General features: G+C 37.2%; 2 protein-coding genes across 11 annotated transcripts in view; both read right to left on the bottom strand.

Annotated features, from left to right (window-relative positions):
• lbr (lamin B receptor) overlaps positions 1-14,923 on the bottom strand; it is an 18,514-nt gene extending 3,591 nt beyond the window's left edge. The window contains exons 1-13 of one of the 2 annotated variants that reach the window (XM_077711559.1): positions 12,624-12,740; positions 12,312-12,539; positions 10,975-11,142; positions 9,195-9,395; positions 8,387-8,470; positions 6,939-7,098; positions 6,049-6,245; positions 4,878-4,932; positions 3,124-3,318; positions 2,942-3,045; positions 1,668-1,793; positions 156-324; positions 1-73 (exon numbers count right to left, since the gene is read on the bottom strand). The exon at positions 1-73 is cut by the window's left edge and continues 8 nt beyond it. In XM_077711559.1, the coding sequence (XP_077567685.1) occupies positions 1-73; positions 156-324; positions 1,668-1,793; positions 2,942-3,045; positions 3,124-3,318; positions 4,878-4,932; positions 6,049-6,245; positions 6,939-7,098; positions 8,387-8,470; positions 9,195-9,395; positions 10,975-11,139 (1,529 nt within the window). In that variant the 5' untranslated portion in view covers positions 11,140-11,142; positions 12,312-12,539; positions 12,624-12,740. Of the gene's footprint in view, positions 74-155; positions 325-1,667; positions 1,794-2,941; positions 3,046-3,123; positions 3,319-4,877; positions 4,933-6,048; positions 6,246-6,938; positions 7,099-8,386; positions 8,471-9,194; positions 9,396-10,974; positions 11,143-12,311; positions 12,540-12,623; positions 12,741-14,781 lie in introns of those variants that run through there. The other variant, XM_077711558.1, reaches the window with a different exon arrangement.
• A 2,376-nt stretch (positions 14,924-17,299) lies between these two features.
• The window catches only part of enah (ENAH actin regulator), a 62,713-nt gene continuing 57,305 nt past the window's right edge, over positions 17,300-22,707 (bottom strand). For all 9 annotated transcript variants that reach the window (XM_077711421.1, XM_077711424.1, XM_077711425.1 and 6 more), the window contains one exon: positions 17,300-21,401. In XM_077711421.1, the coding sequence (XP_077567547.1) occupies positions 21,364-21,401 (38 nt within the window). In that variant the 3' untranslated portion in view covers positions 17,300-21,363. The remainder of the gene's footprint in view (positions 21,402-22,707) is intronic.

Genomic DNA, 22,707 nt, shown 5'->3' with positions numbered 1-22,707 from the left:
TTGGGGTCTGATGGGTTTCTCCTGAAGGCATTTTTCTCAGAGTTGGATTTCCTGAAGATGTAGAAGCCAATAACTGAAATAGAGATATTACATGGATAAAATGTTTCAATGCATTCCTTACAATAATGAACCTCCAAAATCACGTTTATTCTCACGTTTGAGCAAGACGATGGCAGCAACGGCTGGAGGGCTCAGTGCATTTCGGTGACTGACCAGGTAAAAGGCTTGCAAGGTATAGGTAAAAGGCACCCATACCAGATCTCCAAAAGCCAACATAAAGCCAAAGCCATCATGCATCAAATCCATCGTGGTCAAGATGGCCTCCTGAAAAGGGTGGTTTGAAGTTTGAGGTTGATTTATTTGTATTCATTATTTTTAAAAATTTACTTCAATTCAATTTTATCAAGCCTGTTCGTTTTTTTTTCAGTATGCGGAAATCAAATGCACCAACACTTTGACATACGAGTGCCCCAAACTAAGAGAAATTTGAGATACGAGGAACATTCTGACCAAATATTTACCTTGAGATATGAGACAAATTTGAGATACGAGCAAACGAGACAGCCGGCACCCGGACACTCCGTAGAACGGACGCTTCGTCAAATGGACACTTCGTCGCGGGACACTTCATCGCGGGACGCTTCGTCAACGGACGATTTATCGCCGGCCACTTCGCCGCCAGACAGTTCACCTAATCTTAACCACTAACCTTAACCACTATCCTCTATCCACTAACCTTAACCACTATCCCCCAACCCTATTTCTAACCACTAACCTTAACCACTATCCCTTAGCTCGTGACAATTTAAAGAAAAATAAAGTAAAGAAAAGTCTGACATCTAAGTTGTTATGTCACGTGGATTCTTTTTCGGGTTTTTCCTAACGGGGAGTGCTCAAAGTAGTAACCGTTTCGGGCGTAGTGTGTTTAGAGACGAGCACATTTAGTACTTGCACACGCCCAAATGTTAATGTGTTTGTGTTGTTGAGCGAGTTTTTGCTGCTTTATTTTCTTTAATAAAGAAAAATAAATATTACCATCTGTGATTTTCCTTTGTCTTCGTTTTAATGACAATTTTGATAAAATAATTAGATTTATTGCCTTTCATTTTTTTTTTAAATCGTTCGCGAGTTTGGCCACAAATTGTCCGTCGAAAATGTGTCTGTTGGATGAAGCGTCCGGCGACGAAATGTCCGGTCATGGAGACAGCTAGGTGGTCGAGTATGCGAGAGGTTGCTATGATAACAGTGCACTGTCTTTCTCACCACAGCTCCCTCGTGTAAAGATATCTACGAGCACTGGGCGTACAGGTTGGATTTTTTTATGTGTTGTTTTTAGAAAAAACAATGGGTCAAAAGCTGGAGGCTATCCCAGCTGACTCCGGGCCAGAGCCAGGGGACACCCTGAATCGGGGTCCAATCAGCCTAACATACATGTTTTTGGAATGTGGGAGGAAACCGAAGTACCCGGAGGAGACCCACGCGGGCCCGGGAGAACATGCAAACTCCACACAGGTGGACGTGACCTGGATTTGAAACCAGGACCCCAGAGCTCTGAGGCCGACGCGCTAACCACTCGCTCCACCGGGCCGCCCGGATCGGACCCGGAATGCATGAAGCTCGTATCTCAAGGTATTACTGTGCAAGATGAATCGGAGTCATCTGTGTACCTCATTCCAGAGGCCATCTACTACATAGAGGAGTTGGAAAACATTCACGAGGATCATGGCTTCAGAGGGATAGGCCAACTTCTGCTGCTTCATCTCTGCCAGTGCGAATGCAAAGTTGATCAAGCACTGAAAAACACACCCATGACTATTCAGACAAAAATATACACTAGTTTGCATGCATGAGGTCAATCTTATGTTGTTAGTCTATAATCCTTATAAAGCGTCAACTAGCAAATTTCCATGCATGATATAACTTAGAATGGCAAAAAATATATATTGTTTTAAATTATTTCTGACTATTAAGACAAAAATATACACTAGTTTGCATGCATGAGGTCAATCTTATGTTGTTAGTCTATAATCCGTATAAAGCGTCAACTAGCAAATGTCCATGCATGATATAACTTAGAATGGCAAAAAATATATAATGTTTTAAATTATTTCTCATCATCTTGGTTGCCATTTGACCCGGTGTGCATGACAATTTGCAATATAAATATCAAAAATGTATTATCTTCTTTCCGGTTGCTCAACCAGTAGACACAAAGGTAGGCTTTTTTTCTTGTTTTAAAGCATGGACGATCATACTTGTAAATTAATGCTGGTTTTACTATGAAGCTACCCAGCAGCATCCCTACACATGATGATGATTGACACGTTCAGCTCATCTTTGAATAAGAATGTCCATGAAGGCATCCTCTTCCAAAAAAGGCCAGTCCCAGTCCATGAAGATCACCAACCCTTCTCTTGAAATACGTGAGGGAACTTGTCCTTGAGTTGGTATCAAGAGGAATCTACCAATAGGGCATTCATCATCTTAACAATTATTTTATTCCCCGTGATTCATTTTTTTTGTCTCCTGTCTTCTGCTTGTGAGATTCAGGATGGATTTTGAAAGTTTTTATGAAGTTTTTTTTATATTTAAGATGAAAAAAACAATTTACCGAATCCGTGAATTTGAAAGCTGCGAAGTGATGAAAGATTAAATGAATCATTTTTTTTCAATGACAAGGATAAAGCCACAGGACACTTTCATTTCCACCCATATTATGTTTGAAGCAGTTCGAAATATTGGAAAATGACTTAGGTGTCTATTTAAACATAAAAGGCCTTGAGAACAGCCTTCCATTTGTTTGGATAATTTATAAGAGTTGGTGCCAGAGTCTATCAATGATGAATAAATGATTAAAATAGCAGTAAAATGAATCTGATTATCAAATTTATCAATTTGTTGATAATCAAGGCAACCCAAATTGACTTCCTTATCTACTCACCCAGCCTATTAGTCCTGGACGCATTTCACAGAAGAATTTCAAATCAAAATTTTTAATGCGGGGATTGAGTTCATGTCCCTTGAAGAAGTCATAAATCACGTTGCCTGGAAAATAATTCCTAAAATCAATCAACATGGCTTACAAGACAGAGATGACAACTTTTTTTTTTTTCTTCGCCTTACCAGAACTTCCCCCTAGCGCCTGCTGATCTGGAGAAGCATAGCAGGAGCGGATGTATAGGTAGATGCTGAGCAAGATGGAGATGAGGAATGTAGCAACAGCAAGTTGCAAAAAATGGCTATGGATGTAGGTGAGGTCAGCTCCCAGATGTATAGCTGCCACGACCACTGCGGCACTCATTACAATGGCAAAAAAACCTTATGGGAAATATAAAAGCGCTAATCACATACACATAAACCAACTCAAATCATCCATATAATACAAAAACATTATGATGTCACACAAGCTTTTATTTTGGTAAACAGTAGCGGTCATTGCCATGGAATACCTCTTTTAAAAGGGACTATAATAAACATTATAGGTAGAGAGAAACTGGTGTTGGCACTAGAGCGGGCACACAATCACATATTTTTACACACTAATTAAATTATAAAGGTAACATAGTAAGCATAATCGGTCGATCAGGTTTTTTATTTTATTTTTGTGACTATTTTCATTGTATGCTTTTTTTGTGGGAAAATCGCGTAGAATTACATAGACAAATATTTTTGACTATTTTTTGTAAATCTGCAATAGTAAAAATATATTTTTGTACTCCCATGATTGCAAATTCCAAAAAATAAACCACTAAAAATGGACCAATTGAAAGAACCATTCATGAATTTTACGACGCAGACGGGGCACAGACACTTACAGAATCCTGCCTAACAACAACCTCCGGTTGAATAAAATCTTGTCCAAGAATGTAGTAAAATTAAAAATCAACACTTATACAAATCCATAACTATTGCAACTGTACAAAAAATATATATAACGATGTGGATCAGAGTTCTTAAAACAGGAGGAAGGAGAATATGGTAAACTCAACACAGAAGCATCTTGGGCTCCATCAACATCTGATCTACTGGATGATATATATCTTACGTTCACAACTCTTGACTATACAAGGAACCATGGAGATTAAAAAAAACTAATACTTGTTATCATGTAAAATTACAACGAGGATTTATTCACTGGTGTAGTTTGATGACGCTGGGTCCAAAAACGCCAGCTAAAGATTTGTTGTTTAGGTTTCCATGTCATTGTTAACTACGGCAGCTAGACCACATCCCAATCTTCTACCAGCCTTATATTTTACTGCAATTATGTCCACAAAACAACCCAGTTCATAGGCACCATGACATTTGTCACTTACCCAGAGCAGGCTTCAGTAAAATGATTGGAATAGGCTGTGAGCTGGTAACTCAATTCATTCAGCTCACCGCTTTGTCGAACAGAAAAAAGGCTTATACCAACAGTGTTCGTGTTGTACCAATTTTGTACACACGTCTCAACAATTTTCTGAATAAATGAGTTTCTTGGGAAAAAAAAAACAACTTAAAAGAATCGCCGCCACATTATTGCAACTAAATGGAAGAGGACGCAGTGTGCAAAGAAACCATCTGTCCGTGACGATGCTCAGTAGCAACTCTGGCAATAATGCAAACAGCAAAGTTGGATTAAAAAAGTTCTTTGCACGTTATACAGAGAAAATGACTATTGGTTCTGGCTCAGTTAAATCTAAATCTAGAGAATTTAGTGAAGTACCCTTGAGGTTAGGGTTAGTTAGTGCAATTTTAATGTTGCAGGTTGTATAGAAAGTCGGCATTAACGGTGTACATAAACATTGTACAGAACAGTGTGTACTGAAAAACATTTAACTGTTCCTAAATGAAGAGATCAATGGTAGTATATGTCAAAATCCTAAAAAACTTACCATTGGTTCTGTATTTCAGCGTTTCACCAGACCTCAGTGGCATACCCTCACTCAGCTACAAAGATAAAGGAAAAAGAGAGAGATAATCAACACTTCACCTCATGGCAAGAGTTGAGAATGTTCAAATAATTAAGCTACATAAGAGATAGTATTTAGTCAGAGCTAAATACATCTTAAAGTCGGTTAAATGGTGTTTCTAAATGCAGAAATATATCGTATTTTGTATCTTATAAATCGCACCTGAGTTTGAGTCAAATTTGCTTAAGAAGGTACAATGAAAGGAGAGGAAAATGGCTCATTAGAGCACAAGTTGCAGTGTGGGAGACAATATAGGGTGATTTTATTTTGCGGTTCTTAGATCATCATGGCCATGTCTGAAAATCGAGGGATTATGGGTAATGGTAAAAATGGGAACAACAGACAAAATAGGCACCTGTTAATGTAACTTTTTCTTAAAAAAAACTTGAACTTTTTTTTTAAAAGTGTAAAGCCTAAAAAATACAGCAGAGCTAACAACCCCCGTCTACCCTATTTCAGGAATACCCTTGTCCCATTTCTGAAGTTTTCCGGAGAGAATGGGATTCGTGCAAAATCGATATAAAATATTAAAAAAGAACGTAGGACAATTTAAGTCAAACTGTTATTATTGTTTTTACATTAATTGAAATATTTTGTTTTTTCAAACTAGTGAAAAAGTGAACCAAGTATAATAGCTTCCTCTTCCTCTCCCTGCGTTTCAACACGGATAGATTGTGTATGGTTGTTATTCATTTTAAGACATTAGTAAATCATTTTCTTAAATTTTTCTCTGATTATTGTGTTTCTTCACATCTTTAATACAAAATTGTGACACTAACAGATTTTAAAGGCTTTAGTTATTAGTTGTGTGAGGACCGTGGAACGAATTAGAGCATTTTCATATTAAGTACTGCTCTACTTACGAAATGTTCTATTAATTTCGTAAGTAGAGGTATGACTGTATATATACATACAAACATGTACGTATATATAGTCTGTGTATTTTTATATGTGACAAATCTGACTTCAGAAGTTAACGCGTTCCTAAGGTTGTTGATATATTAAAGAATTTAAATATTTCATACATTTTTTTGGTTCCTTTTGTGTTAAATAAACAGATTTTGTGGTCTACTACTCACTGCTGTTTGCTCACCTTTCCCACAGGAAGAATATAGAGGAGGACCTGAAATAAAATCCACAGAATGACGAAGCCAAGGGCCCGAGAATCCCATAAATCCTCAAGTGTGGGTATAGGAGGTGGAAAGTTGGCCAAACTTGGGTCGTGCAAATTGACTTGAAGAATCACAAATAAAACCCAGGAAGGCAAGAAGAGTAACCAGAAGTACGCTCCTGCAAGAGAACATACAATACTAATAAAAACACAGGTTACACCTAAAAACTTTCATGAATTACAACATTTCTGTTCACCACAACAAAACCGTAAAAAATGGGAAAATTGTGAAAAAAGGCAGCAGGTAGTTTCATTGATTAAAAAATGTAATGTTATTGTTACCACCCTTAATTGTGGCTTTTCTATATTGTTAAGTCACATTGGCTAAAACATTTCATGACAATTTTTAACCATCTATCTTTGTCCCACAAAATCCTGATACTTGCTGAAAAATCTCAAACTATCAGTTGGCTAACACAGGGCAGAAGAATGAATTGCAATACCAAGAAAATGTTTAATTATCAGAAAAAGGTTAACTTTAAGTCATGTATTTTAATAGACGCCGTAAAGTAAGCTTTGGGGCTGCTGAGGATGGATGCGACAAAAAAAAATGTTGTTAGGGTGAAGGGACCATTTATATCCTGTTAAGTAAGTCAGCAACTACAAGTGTGGGTGCTCAAAAGATTCAACACTATTCAGGTGACCCCATCACAAATGAATGCATCCATGTGTGTAACACAAATACTGTTTTCTACATGAAGTGTATAAAATTGTGACTTTAATTTGGCCCGGAATGAATTAAATATGAATAGAATAGTGAACTTTTAAACAAATTAAAATTAATGTAAACATGAATGGACCCAAGAACCTACCAAGCTTGCCCCCAAAGTCAAGTGGAGTTGAGACTGTCACTGCAGGAGTTGAAACCACTTTTGTATTATCCACCGGTTCATGTTTGCCGTCACCTTCAGTCTTTCTGCGGCGTAGATTGTAACGTGTTTGATTCCTCTCGGGCTCCATCTTTGCTTTGGACTTAAGAAGATAAATAAAAAATTTAAAACAGAGATTGAAATGGCGGTATTATCGTATTTTCCAGACTATAACTCAAAGTTAATTTTATAGTTTGGCCAAGCGGGGCAAAATTATACTCCACTGCGACTTGTGTAAAATTATTGACACAAAATTTAATGATTCCACCTGTTGTATTTACATTAAGCCGCAAGAGGGGACTCTGGGAATGTGTTCTTTCGGTACTTGGTTACCTATCAGGGCAAAGTAGCATTCACACAGACAAGTGACAACCCCCTTTGCAGTCTTAATAATAAGTGTTGGAAGACGTCTTCCAAATGTTAGCCTTGTCCTACCTAATAGAGCGAAGAGTAGACCGTTTTACTCTACAACTGAGCGAGGTGCATCCCATATTTTCAGTCCACAAGTCACCTTTTTTATAGTTTAGCAGGGGATGCTACTTACACTCCATTGCGACTTATGTGCCAAGTTATTCACACATATAACATCACCTATGATAACATTCCAACTGTTATTTTAAGACTGAACCGCAATAGAGCGCTTTATGCCTGTGTTGATGATTTCACTTTCAACTTAGCTTTCACTTTCACTTTCAACTTGGCTGTAACATACCAATATTAAATATAAGATTGTACTGTACTTGGGTATGATATTTGTAAGGCTATGTTCTTCTTCGGCAGTCGGCTATCCATATGCCCAAAAGTAGCTTCCATTAAGCACAATAATCGAGGTATTACTGAATTTAGAAGTATAGACCGACAGATTATCGGTCGGACCAATTGGCGGTATGATATTTAAACGAGGGTGGCTGAGTGGTTAGGGAGTCGGTCTTTGGTTACTCCGGTTTCTGCCCACATTCCAAAGACATGCAAGCTGATTGGACACTCGAAGTTGCCCCTAGGTATGAGTGTGGGTGTGAATGGTTGTTTGTCTCCTTGTGCCCTGCGATTGGTTGGCCATCAATTCAGGGTGTCACCCCTGCCTCTGGCCCAAAGTCAGCTGGGACAAGCTCCAGCACCCCCCACAACCCTAGTGGGGATTAAGCGGTTCAGAAAATGAGATGAGCTATTTAAACATTCTTATGTTTTAGAGTGATATTAAGAAAGATCTCACTGATGTATATTGAAAATAAAATGTAAAAAAACACCTATGATAATGCCCCACGAAATGCCTAAAACCTGTTGGTCATTATAGTGTACTGTATTTATTGAAGAGAATTTCCACCAAATAACAAAGCACAAGAAAATCATTTTAAACAGTCAGAAGAACAAACTTTATTTTTTAGACTCACCCCATTGACTTTGTTCGAAGTATTATTTTCTTCTTTCTTTTCATTCCTATTGTTGCTAATGTTTTCAGCCTTTGCAGATTCCGACTGTAAAAGAATGAAGGGAAAGTATTGGAGATGAATAAAGAAAAAACATTTTTAAAAAGAAAGAAAAAATGCTATGAAGACATTGAATTCTTTAAGTATAAGAGACTAGCATCATTTTAACATATGCACTTTTGTATCACAGGCAAAAAGTTTTAGATGAAATTTTTTTGGTTGGAAGAATCAACACATTATAAATGGATTTGTTGAAAATGAGAAAAAAACAGTTTCATGAAAAATATCAAACGGAACAGAATTGAAATGAACGTGGAGAAATTTAAAGTAAACAAGAAAAATCTCTTTCTACACATTCATTCATTCATTTTCTGAACCACATTTCCTCCTTGTTGTGGTGGGTCCTGGAGCCAATCCTAGCTTAGTATGGGCACCATGCAATCGCAGAGCATAGATTTCATTTATTTTTACAGTTCAAAACTAAGTTTTAAATCACTCAGACTTTAGTACACGTATCAGAAGTATCAGATTGGGACTTGGCATAGGTATTGGTTCCAAATTCAATATCTTAGACTCAGTCTAAAAACCTGATCAGGATATTTAGAAATCCATATGCTACAGTAAAAATACAATAAAACCAATGCCAAACATAATTATTGTTCTAGGATTTTTCATGATTTTTCACGATTTTTTTAAAGCAGTTTTCAATTGTTATATTCATGTAGTAGTTAAGGCAGGATTGCTCATTAAGACAGCAGCCTAAATCTCTTACCATAGGGGTGAGTCTGACTTCAACCATTTCCTTCAACTTTAAATTTTTGCGTGCTGACAAGGAATCATTTTCTTTTGTCGCTGCCCCTGCTGTACGTGAAGAAGAACGACGCGTCGTCCTCGCCGGGGAACGAGAGCGGCTGCGACGGCGGCCAGGTGATCGGGAACGAGAACGAGACCGTGGCTGGAAATCCTGAGAACTCTGGGGGGAAAAATATTAAAACTAAATGAATGGATTATGGAGCAAAATTTGAATGATATTGGATGAAAATAATCTATAATTTCTTTTCATATCATTCACTACTGATAGTCGTATCTCTACTTACGTAATTAATTAGTTATAGAGCTTTTTTCGTGAATTCAAAATTTCGTAAGTAGAGCAGTACTTTATATGTAAATTCCCTAATTTGTTCCATGGTCTTCACACAACTAACAACTAATCCCTTTAAAATTGGTCAAAGTGTTCCAATTTTGTATAAAAGATGTGAGAAAAACAAAAATGAAAGAAAAAGAAAATTATTTATTAATGTCTTAAAATGAATGACAAGCATACAAAATGTATTCACATTAAAATGCAGGAGAACACGGAAAAGCTAACTGTAAGAACAGAGAACACACCACATAAACAGCACCATTAATCATCATCAACAAACATTAATGTTTTGTGATTTCTTTGAAATTTAATTTTTGACCCATTACAGTGGTACCTCGAGGACTGAGCTTGTATGTTGATATTCTCGTAACTCGAACGAACATTTCCCATTGAAATTAACTAAAATCCAATTAATTCGTTCCAAACCTCTGAAAAAACACCAACATTATAGGATTGGAAAAAAATGCTTTATTTCTTCTAATTCGCCATCTGTTACAAGGTACAAGGACACAGGAAATTATGACTTTGATGGCTTTGTGGGTGACAATGACGCGAGTACATTGTAAAATGGCTAAATAAAGTACAACCGAATTCAGTTTTGCTTCCATTGCCTATTTAAAAACGTGTTTTTAGCGTGTGGGTGTAGCGTGTATGTTTAAGATAGTGTATGTTTTGCCATGCCTGGCTACGTCTTTTTTAATGGTGCCTCCTGTGTGTCAAATACAGAAAAAGCACCCGTTGCTGACACTGCGGCTTAAAATGCGATGCGCCATATAGTCGGTCAGTGCAGTTCCTAATAACGCCTTCAGCAAAAACTATTTTATGGCTATAAAACCTATACTGCAGCTACAGCTGTGACACAAAAAATAATCAATAATAACCTCATACAATTGAAATATTATTTAGGAATATAGCCATATTTCTTAAAATGTTAAATCTTAAGCATTCATGGACAAAATATAATTAACATCAGTCCGTGATTCTGATATTTCTTAGGCCAGTAGAGGGGGCATTGAAGGGCCTGACGACACACCACTGGTGAGGAAATACGGTACATATTTTTGCACCAATCACTTTTTGAACCAATTAATTAAGTAGAGGTTCTACTGTAAGAACTATCAAAGGAGGATTAAGAAAATTCACCGCATATTACAAACATATGGTTCATTGATGTTGATATTAAAAGATCATGTTTCGGTGCCAAGGTAATTAGACTTCAGTAACCAATTTTTTTTTCTATTTTACTTTGTCTCTCAAAATAATTCCAAATATTTTGAAAACTTGTAAATTTGTCACACATTGATGATGGGAAATCATTAAACCATTTTTAAAATCACAAAAAAAAAAACACTTGTGAAAAGAAAGAGGGTTGGGCTCTGTAAATATACACAGAAATACATTATCCTACCTTCATGTCCTGCTCCTTCAGTTCAAGCTCAGTTCCATCTTTGTAGATGACAGTGTACAGTTGACTTTTGGCTTCAAAGCCAAGAACCTTAAGTTCATAGTACAGGTTGCTTCCTGGCCAACGTCCCATGACCATGTCACCTTTATGGTACTTTACAGTTGCCATTGTCTTCGTAAGAAAAATATGAAAGACAAAAGATGGGGCAAGGGAGGGGTTTGAAAGTTAGACAGGAAGGTGAAAATATGAAACATTTTCTGAACATTCATTTTCTGAATCGCGTTATCCTCACTAGGCCCACGGGGGGTGCTGGAACCTATCCCAGCTGACTTCAGGCCAGAAGCAGGGGAAACCCTGAATCGGTGCCCAGTCAATCGCAGGACACAAGGAGAGGGACAACCATTAACTCTCACTCATACTTAGGGGCAATTTAGAGTGTCCAATCAGCCTACCACGCATGTCTTTGGAATGTGGAAGAAAACCACGCAGGCCCTTGGAGAACATGCAAACTCCACATTGGTGGACCGACCTGGATTTGAATCCAGGTGGTCCCCCACTGTGAGGACGACACGCTAACGACTCAGCTGCCGGCCGCCCTATGTACAAACAGATAATTATTTTACTTAATATAGTATTTTTATTCAATATAGACAGAAAAAAATAATCTAAAATTCTAGAATAGCTGTGGGTGCAGCACAAGACGCTTTTGTTCCTAATGATCCAACACTAACTGTTCAACCAGAGGTGTGTACTGAAACAAGAAGCACTTGATTGCAATCCACTGATTGCACTACTATGTTACCAGATTGGTGTAAAAGTTTTCTCTTATAGGTTAGAATGAAAGTCCGCACCCACTGCGGCCCATTGTGGAATAGTTTGTCCGCCACTGTTCGAGAAGAATGTTGTTGTAATCTACAGGAGTAAAATCCCACTATAGTATACAATGGTGGGTAGAATAAAGCAGGCCCAGGCCATGTCAGCAATATGCATCATCACGAGAGAGGTTCAGTTGAAAACCAACACAAGTGTAGAACTGCTGACAAGTCTGTCTATGTTTGGTTTAAGCAGAGCCATGTGTCATTTAGGCAAGGTCCATCCAGCAAATTGTGGAGTAAAATTGAAACCAGTACAAAAATATATTTCAATAGTCACCTGCAATGAGAAACTAGGGATCTTGTATTAACAAAAAACATCATATAAAATTTCTCACAATATACAAACTAGGGAAAACTTTAACAATATACACAAACCTCAGGCGCAAAAATCAAAAGACTACATAGTAGCTAAGCCATTTAACAGCTTGGAGAGAAAAACAAAGCCTTTAGAACACAAATACTTACTAGAGGGTCGGCTCACCGGCTTGAATCAGTCAGGTAAAATCCCCCCAAAATTTGAGAACCACAGGAGACACCCCAAGTCACTCCTACCTACTAATAACATGTATGCTGCTCCATATGGGATACAGTTTCCCATCAAATGCCCCAAAGCTAGGCTGTTTGAACGTGTGTGTTGGGGGCGGGGAAGTTAAAAACAGTCACATTCCTTCCTGAAAAAGTGGAGCTCCGCCTCTAAAATGAATTGAAAATGGTTCAATTGTTTATCTGATAAACTCATGACAGCTCATTTTATGTGCTACAGCTAAGTTTACTTACAGAACTAGGGATGTAACTCATCAACAATGTTCCCTCTAAGCTGCACGCGTCTGCAATTGCGCACTACTCTCGTGTTCTCAGCGCACAGCAAACATAGAGAACACAAAATACAGTGTTCCCTCGCTACTTCGCGGTTCAGCTATCGCGGACTCAGAGCTTCGCGGATTTTTTTCAGGAATAAAATACTAAAAAATCTAAAGATATTAAGTTAAAATTATAAATTACATCATCTTACAAGAGGTGGAAACAAAATATTCAATAAGAATTAGTAATTGCATCGAAGAAATGGTCAATAACATGGTGAGAGTTCAGGAATCGCATTGATGACGTCATGGCTGTTTACAGGCGCATCTTCACCGCCCAAAAAAAAATGTTCACAACTCCCAATAACGATGTTTCTTACGTGTAAAAAAACAGCAGAATATCCTCCATCCGCACTACTATGATGTTTTTGCTTGGTGGTGCTTTTGTGCACGTGTTACACGTTTCTTTAAGCATTTTTGAAGGGGCACCCCTACTTCGCGGAAATGCACTTATTGCGGGGGGTCCCGGTCCCCATTAACCGCGATAAGCGAGGGAACACTGTACCAAACTGAACTGTAAAAAATGAAACAGGAAAAAAAAATCACATTAGAATTGCATTTTTTCCCGTGTTTTTTTGTGTGTGTTAGTCATTGCAGAATTAAGGAAAAACAAGGTGTCCAAAGCAAGCAGGTGCAATAAAGGGTAGTGTGAAGAAAAGACATATGATGACAATCAATATTAACCACAAAATATTCAAAAAACATGAAAGTGGTGTACGCGCGAGGGAGTTGGCTCGGCAATATGAGAGGAGCAGCAAGTGGTCATGCGTTATCCTATTGTGAGGACATTTGTGTGTCATTTTTATAATATTTTGAAGTGGAGACAAAACCAAACAATCCAGGATAGGTTCCTTTTTAAAAACTCTGGTTAAAAGGGAAGGTAGAAGCAAGACAAAAAAAGCCAAGCCTGAAGGACAAAAGTAAAAAAAATAAAACAAAATTAGAATGAAGTTTAGTGTAAGGTAAGATTACTTATTAAGTGTGTCTGTATCATAATCCAAGTTCATTTAACTAAATTAAATTTATGTTTATTTTATGTTACGTTTTCTCAGACTCTATACCCCCCCCCCCCCCCGCATTCCACATTGATTAATGTCTCATTTTAGTATTAAACATCATAACCACTAGTTATTTGTTATTCTGTTAGTAGATGGTGAAATATAACCCATAAAATATGTTTTCCATTGTATTATTCTGTTTTTGTTGTTGTTGTTTTCTACAGAGGGTGGGATCCAATTAATTTATAATTAGTTAATTTCTATTGTAAACGTTGAATTGAGATACGAGAAAATGCACATACGAGCTCGGTTGCGGAACGCATTAAATTCGCAAATCAAGGCATTACTGTATGGTATATTCTGTATTACTTAGCTGTAAGACAAACAAGAGCAAAATTTATGGTTTATATATTATTTTCATGCTCTATACGCCTATATAATATGATTATGGAGCGTCGGTAGCATATTAAATAAAAAGCACACATTTGCTGTTTCTTTAACCTGAGCTTTAAACCGACGTAGTACCACAAGACTGTCAGGAGGGAGGGAAAACGTCATGCATTCAAATAGTGTTGACAAAAAAAGACCAGACATGCATTCAGCCGTGAGCCCACCCATTACTGGCTTGGATGGACAAAAAAGAGAAAGAAAACATTCACCTCAAGAAACCTCAAGAGTAAAAACGTAGGCAGCTTTTAGCCATTGCTTTCAAATCTAATGGTGAACGCCTTATTTTGAGTCACACGACATTGTTGAATGTCCAAACCACATACATGACCGTTGATGTTTTTCAGTTGTAACGTTTTAAAGTTTTAACAAAAACGATTTCCATGATGAACAGTGACGTGAAATATATCAAATAAAACAAATTTACGTCGGATAGGAAAACACGATGTTCATATACTCTTAAATCAGCGAAACGAATTCATAATTTTAGGAAGTAGTTAGTCACTAAACCACAACGCTAACCTGAGCTCAAAGCTAGCAGCAGTTAAGCCCAATAAATTCGCGACGAAGAGAAACGGGACGCTTTCATCAATTCCATCACAGACGCGCCCAAGAGACGGTTGCACTAACCTCTTACTGTTGTAAATCCGATTATGGCAAAACAAATTAGAAAAAAAATCCAGCAAGTTAGGACCGAAGAAAATCAATGTCAATATTTAGAAATTACAAGTCCGCTGACATTTGACGTAGGCGACTTCTGCCCGCCCTCTCAACAGAAGCTACTGGGCGAGCCAAAAGGCGCGAAGGCGTCTGATTGGTCAGTTCTGCTTCATTTCAAAGTTTACAGCGAAATCTTATTGGTTGTCTCAAGATTTTAACTCGGTCAGAACGCGCGCGCGTAGACACATAGATTGAAGGAATGTCTCTGTACTCGAGTTTTTACTCACTTTTGTACTAGGTCTTAAATGGGCCAAAGTAGATTTTAGACTTACAGCGGAAAATATTTCCCTAAATAAAATAAAATATGATGTATTAGTATAATAAATAATATATTATTATATATACTATATTATTAATATATAATTATATATTTTTATAATATAAGATATATTATTATATATTATTACATTATATAATATATTATTATATATTATTATAATATATAATATATTATTTTTATTATATGTATTTTACATTATGGGCGGCCTGGTGATGCGAGTGGTTAGCGTGTCGGCCTCACAACTCTGGGGTCCAGGGTTCAAATCCAGGTCACTTCCACCTGTGTGGAGTTTGCATGTTCTCTTCGGGCATGTGTGGGTTTTCTCTGGGGAGTCCTGTTTTCTACTACATTCCAAAAACATACAAGGTAGGCTGATTGGACACAAAATTGCCCCTGGGTATGAGTGTGAGGGTGAATGGTTGTTTGTCTCTTCGAGCTCTGCGATTTAGGGTGTCACCCACTTCTGTCCCGGAGTCAGCTGGACTAGGCTCCATCACCCCCTGCGATGCAATAAGAAGTCTAATCAACCCTCTGAAAAAAATCCATCTAGCAACTTCACATTTTTCCTAATTTTGAATCATCTTTCAGTGAAAAAAAGGAAATAATTTGTCCCATCATCATTGCACCATACTTTATATTTATGCTGTAAAGGTTCATGCATGTGGGTTAATTATGGATTAGCATTAAACAAAGAGGTGAGAGAGGCAAATTGATTACATGCAGAAAAAATAATCTTGTCATAGTTGATAAACACTTGCAATAACATGTTAAACCATTGTTTTTGCTAAACAGTAGCTTACACAATGCTACAAGGTAAGAACAACCGTAATAATAATGGATGGTATGTACACTTTTTCTGTTCTGTATTGCAATTTTATTTAACTTGCTTGAACAAAACAATGTTAGCGTGTAAGAAAAGACTACTAATTACTTTGAACACAGTATAGTACACATTGTAGATGATAAAAGAAGAAAGCCTGAAAACCAACATTTGAAACATGCAATGCCTTCAAGCCCAGAAATTCACAATGTCTTTCCTCCCATGACAACAACCAAAGCTAAACAAATGTTTCCATCAATCAGACTGACAATGTAGACACCGGCCTACTCCCCAATTCCAAAAATAGGCAAAGAAATCATTTTTTTTTCAACACATTTAACTGGCATGAGAGGACTTTTTTTCATGTAACAATCCCCCTCAACTATGGGAGGCCAACGTCTGATTGAACTTCATGGTGGTAAAAAAAAGGGGGGAAATGTATTCTACTTGCTGGAAACAACAGTACCAAGGTCATTGAGCTCTCTCTTATATGGAACATATACTTTGTACACTGCAATACATGTTTATTAAATAGACAAATATTATTACTCGTCATCTATTCTATTAAATGCAACTGTGGAACAAGGCACAAACCACATGGCTTCAACAGAGATTGCAACATTAAACATGTTCAATAAGTGGAAGTACTGTTTATTGACGATATGATTTTGCTTTTAATACTCCATAAATTGACAAGGAAAAATATGCAAGGCGACTTATTTGAGAGTGATTGTTTGTTGAGTCCTTTGGTGAGATATAGCCACACTGTATTTGCGACGTGTTTGTGTTTTCGTTCTAAAGTGCAATCAAAGAAGCCTAAAAACCACTAGTGGCCTCTTAGTTGATATTTATAAGTATAGACTAGATTTCAAGATGAAGTATTAAAAGATAATTCAAACCCGTATGTCTATGCTGCTTTGGGTTCCAATCTTTTAAATAATGCAGTAATCCCTCGAATATCACAACTTCCACTATATATTTTTTTCTGGGGGAATTTTCTTTAATTTTTTTTCTAAGTTTATAAAAATGTGAAAATTCACACAGAAACTCACAAGCTGAAACCACCGCCATAATCCGTTTGCTACTAGGACTTTTTTTTAAATAGGGTTGTCCCTACTTTGCGGTTTCGTTGAACATGTCTGGTCTACATTAGCGGCAATAATCGAGGGATTACTGCAGAGTGCATACAAAAAATAGCTCCACGAGTTAGCCAAAACTGAATATTTTCATAAACTGCTAATTACCCCATTCTCTGACAAAATCTTTAGCAAAAGTATGATCTTATTTGTTGAAAGCACACAAGGAAGTGAAAAAAAGAGATGTAAATATTAAAGTACTCATTTTAATGAATCATATTTCTGAATTTATTAGACAATTTTGAGGAAATGTGAGGTTTGGGCCATGAAAGAAACTTACATAATAGTCTTAAAACCTGTTAATAATTATTGATGTGTAACTTTCAAACTATCAAAATCTAAAAAACAACAACATAAACACATGCCATTTTTGACATTTCAGGGAAAAATAAGAATGCAACAAATACAAATTAAATTTAACAAAAAAAAATCTAGAATGCCAAATGTATGGCTTACAGCAAATTGCTATTGTGCTTTTTACATTATGCCATTGTTTTACATCTAATGTGTGTTCCTTTACATTTCGCAGTTGAATGCTTGTCCAATGTAAAAAGCATAAAATTGTGTATATATATATTTTATTTTGATCATGGCTTTTGAAGTTATTTCAAAATGTGAGTAAAACATATTTCCCTAAATTATCTGAGGAATAAAGATTTTCTTGTGTTACTTTAAGGCAAAAGAACAAAAAAAGCACAAAAGGGTGAAAGATTGAATGGCACATTGACATCCTAAAAAAACACCCCACACAGAGGAATGTACTTGAGTAGTACATTTTTGTGGAAAAATAAAAAGTAATTAGACAAAAAAAAAAATCCTCATCAAATGACACCAAAGAAACAGAATGATTGGATTTTACGCATTACAGTTCATAAATTATGTTAGATCCAAGAAATCATGCTCCTTTTTAGTAAGCATCACTACCCAAAATAACTTTCTGTCCATTTACAAAAAGGTTTGAAGGGTGTTACAATAGATGCTACCCTTATTGCTGCTAATAAGTTGGAAAATGAATGAGTTTTCTCGGAAGATATGCCACCCTTCACTTTAACAAAGAAAATATGCAGTTTTAACAAATGAGATGGTTAAGAAGAAACAGCCAGGACATAAAGCAAAGACACCTTAAGTCTGTCTACAGTGACCATCCTGAAATTGCATGATGAGTGTGAGGAGAATAGCACTTTTTGCTTGATCGAGCTACCTTGGCGGCTGTCTGACACCTTCCCTTGCCAATCAACAGAAACACACAGTAAGATGACTAGATGCAATATGATACAGAGGTGGGTAGTTCAAAATACAGTGTTCCCTCGCTACTTCGCGCTTCAGCTATCGCGTACTCAGAGCTTTGCGGATTTTTTTCAGGAAAAAAATAAATAAAAAAATTAAAGATATTAAGTTAAAATTATAAATTGCATCATTTTACAAGAGGTGCAAACAAAATATTCAATAAGAATTAGTAATTGCATCAAAAAAGGCCAAAAACATGGTGAGAATTCAGGAATCGCATTGATGACGTCATGGCTGTTTCCAGGCGTATCTTCACCGCCCAATAACGATGTTTCTTACGTGCAGAAGATCCTCCATCCAGACTACTAAGATGTTTTTGCTTGGTGGTGCTTTTGTGCACGTGTTATACGTTTCTTTAAGCATTTTTGAAGGGGCACGCCTACTTTGCGGAAATGCAGTTATTGCGGGGGGTCCCGGTCCCCATTAACCGCGATAAGCGAGGGAACACTGTAATATTATTCAAGTTGAAGTAGACCTGGGCGATAAAACGATAACGATAATTATCGTCAGCACCGGCTCGACCCCAGGTTGTGTGCTGAGTCCACTACTCTCCTTGCTTTACATACACGACTGCAGACACACGTACTCTAGAGAACATCATTGTGAAATTTACGGATGATACAATGGTGGTGGGGATGATCACAAGGGAGAATGAAATGGCTTACAGAAATGAGGTCCTCAGACTCAGCGAGTGGTGCGCTATCAATTCCATTTTATGCAAATGTTGTGAAAACAGCAAAAATCTAAAACTTGTTGGGTTTATTCTGTAATACTATTATATATATGTGCGCATTTTATCATTTTTTTTGTATGTGAGCTTCTTCAAATTGTCTGAAGAGAACTCAAATTGTCATCGAGTCCTCGTGCCAAGGACTGTTGACTTGACATCTCACCCAGTCCCGGGCTCCGAGGACTGTTGATCTGGGTTTGCAACGAAGAGCCGTGAAGGACTCTTGATACCAACAGAATGGCTATCAATCACCTATACTTGCACTAATACTTTACTTACAGAGTGTTCCTACATCGTGACACCCTTCTTGCTTCTTTATGGAATTGTTATGTCGATGTTGTTTTTGCTTACACAGTTGGATTAATCAGTAACCTTGTAATTGTTTTGATTTATGGCTTTAAAGCCGTACGAGAAATTACTGTTCAGGAGGATATTTCGGAGACCGGGAGGAAGTCTTGATGTATCTTCCCTTATAAGGTTGCTTATCATAGATGCCTATTTAATTAAATGTCAATAATTAAATCAGATGTCTGCCTGCAGTGTTTTAATAATTATTGGGTGGGGTTTATCTCAGCTAACTTTAGGGGAAAGGCAGGCTAAACCTGAGACTGTTCACTAGTGAGTCGTAGGGCAAACACAGATACAAACGACCATTCACACTTGCAATCATACCGCCACCAACGGGAATGGAACTCGCCTGCACTGTCAGGCAGGTGAACCACTACACGATTAGGCAGCCTCAAGTTAAAGTACTAGTCATCCAAAAAAGTAAAACATGTACTCAGTGAAAAGAACACTCAATTAATGACTATACAATTTCTGATTGCAGCCTCAAGATGTATAGGTTCACCTGCTTAACTCCAGTGCGGGCAGGCGTGGGTTCAATTACCACTGATTGCAGTATGATGGTGAGTCTAAGGTTTAGTCTGCTCTTTGCCTGAAGACAGTTGGTTAAGGCGGTATGGAAGATGAATGAATTTCTGATTCTTTATTAAAACTGGTATTTTTTTTCTCAGCACAAAAACATCTATTTGAACTGTTATTATACTTTACTAGACCCTACATCAATTACCATATTCGGCCAAAAACTATTGCACAAAAATCAACGAATTGGCATGATTGCCCTCCAGTTAAGAAAACATTTACATCCCATTGGAAATGATGACAAATGAAAAAGAGAGGTTGAAATTTGTGCTCTCAGGTAATGTTGATGGCAGTGTGCTCTTTGTCAAAAAGTTATTTGTTATTGAAAAGGCTGGTGTGATCATAGGACTTGCGACTATAAGCTTGTGTGTTGTCATGTGACTATATTGTTATGCTTGATTGGCATAATAGAGTTAGGCATTTTTTTGTTCTGACGTCTCATTGGTGAAATTAAGAGATACTGTAGGCATCTTTGGGAAAAAAATCAAGGAAAATCAAAGGACAATTAAGAGGAAAAATGACTCGTGTCACCCAAAGTATTGGATTATAAGCAACGTTTCTTTTTCGCAAATCTACTCCAGTAAAAAGTAAGGCGTAGTACAATTATTCTTAAAAGTTATTTTTCTCAGTTATTCTCGTAAATATAATGCGTTACTACCCACCTCTGTCTGATAGTGACGATGATGATATGATGATGATGATGCAGCTACTTGATATGGCCTTTGATCTACAGGCTAAAACAGATACATGATTTTCTAAGTAGGTTTTTCACTTTTTGTACATATTTAGGTTAAAATAGATTTTGAGGAAGACGAGCATTAGAGCGTCCACCATTGGTGGAGCTCTCCATTCGCATTCATTCACACACCATCGCTCATACACGTACGCTACTGCAATTGCAATATAGGAGGAAGGGTTAGGGAAATATTCCATTCATACTTTATATATTTATTCCTGGTTTTAATAAAATGTGCCTCTGATAGAAAAATGCCAAGAATGATTTCAGATTTGCTTAATGCAGCAAAGGTCTTTTCTCCTTGTTTATGGACAAAAACTGTTAATTTTCATTAAGACATGCACTTTTTTTCAGAGTGCTAAGTCCTCCAGGATGTGATGTCCTTAGCAGGAGGGTTGAGGGGAAAGAGGGAGAATTACACAACATCACCCATGATTAGGATGCCAAGCTCCAGATACTGTGCCTTCCTAGGCATGTTTTTTTTCTTTTTCCTCATTGCCACCATTGTGTCTTGTTCATGGCCGGCTGTATTGTCTTTGAAAGACTGAAGGGGCTTGGATTTGTAGGTGGATGGATCATCTATGCCGTACTGGACCTGCCCAGTTCCTCTCTGATTGCTAAAGACACACAAGAGCAATTAAAAATGAGGTATTAAGTGCATGTTAGAGAAAATATTAATCATTCTAGTGTCATGAATCCTGTTTTCAATTCATATTCAAACCTGAGAGAGCAGACTTCTACTTTAGCAAACAAAATCAGGAGGTCTGTACTTTTGACCTGGTTACCCTAACATCTAATCACCTTTTAAATTTCATTCATGTAAGTTTGATAAGAAAGACTTTGCTAGGTGATTTTTGAGTAAATGGTCCAATTCTGATGTTATACGACCTGGATTTCTAACGTGCAGTGTAAATATAAATCAGTATGAATCCAGTGCGCTTGGGCCTCAAATCTCTACAACAGAAATAGGTGAAAATTGTCACGACTGTGAAGAAATAGATGATTAAGGTGAAAAAGGAAAGTTGAATCTGACCCCATATTTTGTATGGATGTGAGTTACATCTTATTTGTTTTAAGATTATCAAAACCACAAATTGCATCATCCCCCCCCCCCAGGAACCTTTTTGACAGAGAGAGCCATAAACAATTCACATTTTATAATGTTATTTCTTGAGAGCCATTCTCAGAATTGTATAGTAAAAATATATGAAAATGTGTGATTTGTTTTGTCATTTCACCACTTTTAAAGTACAAAACGTCTCTGAATTCTTTTAACAACATTGTTATGCTGTTGCTAATCAATCAGTATCAATGACATTTTGCATGCAGAAGAGTAATGAAAAACTAAATTAAGATTAAAGTGGTGCTAGAGATAGATCTACGCTAGTGTCAATGTGACGCCCCTATTGGTCCTTACTTACACTGACTGTGCAACACAGTTTACACTCAATGGTCCATTCTAAAATGTATGTTTGTCACTAATGTAATGGATGTATTGAAATTAAAGTGTGTTAGGGATTGGTTTTATCTTTTTTTTCTGTGTGACCTGTCTATGTGATTGCTCATTGAGTTTACCGGTCGTCTCCCTGCCTCTGGTGTATCTCCTGCTTGCCCTGTCTCATATGACCTAGGACCTAGGTGTTATTGATTGTCTCATCAATCCATGTCTGTCTATTAAACCCTGTGTGTTAGGCAGTCTTTGTTGGATCATCTGCGTTTGTTATGCACATGTCTTGTGATCCTCGTTTCCCAACAACCTACCCGTCAGGTTTGATTTCCTTATTTGATTCCAAAGTCTTTGTTATTTTCAGATAATCCTGTCATAGTAATTGAAGTTTTCGGTAGCGCACTCCATTACACATTTATGGTCCTGCTAAATCCTGACAAAGTGCGATAATTAGATTGAGTTTTCTGGCATGACTG

This window comes from Stigmatopora nigra, unplaced genomic scaffold (genome assembly GCF_051989575.1).
Source record: "Stigmatopora nigra isolate UIUO_SnigA unplaced genomic scaffold, RoL_Snig_1.1 HiC_scaffold_26, whole genome shotgun sequence".
NCBI classification, from domain to species: domain Eukaryota; kingdom Metazoa; phylum Chordata; class Actinopteri; order Syngnathiformes; family Syngnathidae; genus Stigmatopora; species Stigmatopora nigra.
This window is presented reverse-complemented; position numbering and strand designations above follow the sequence as displayed.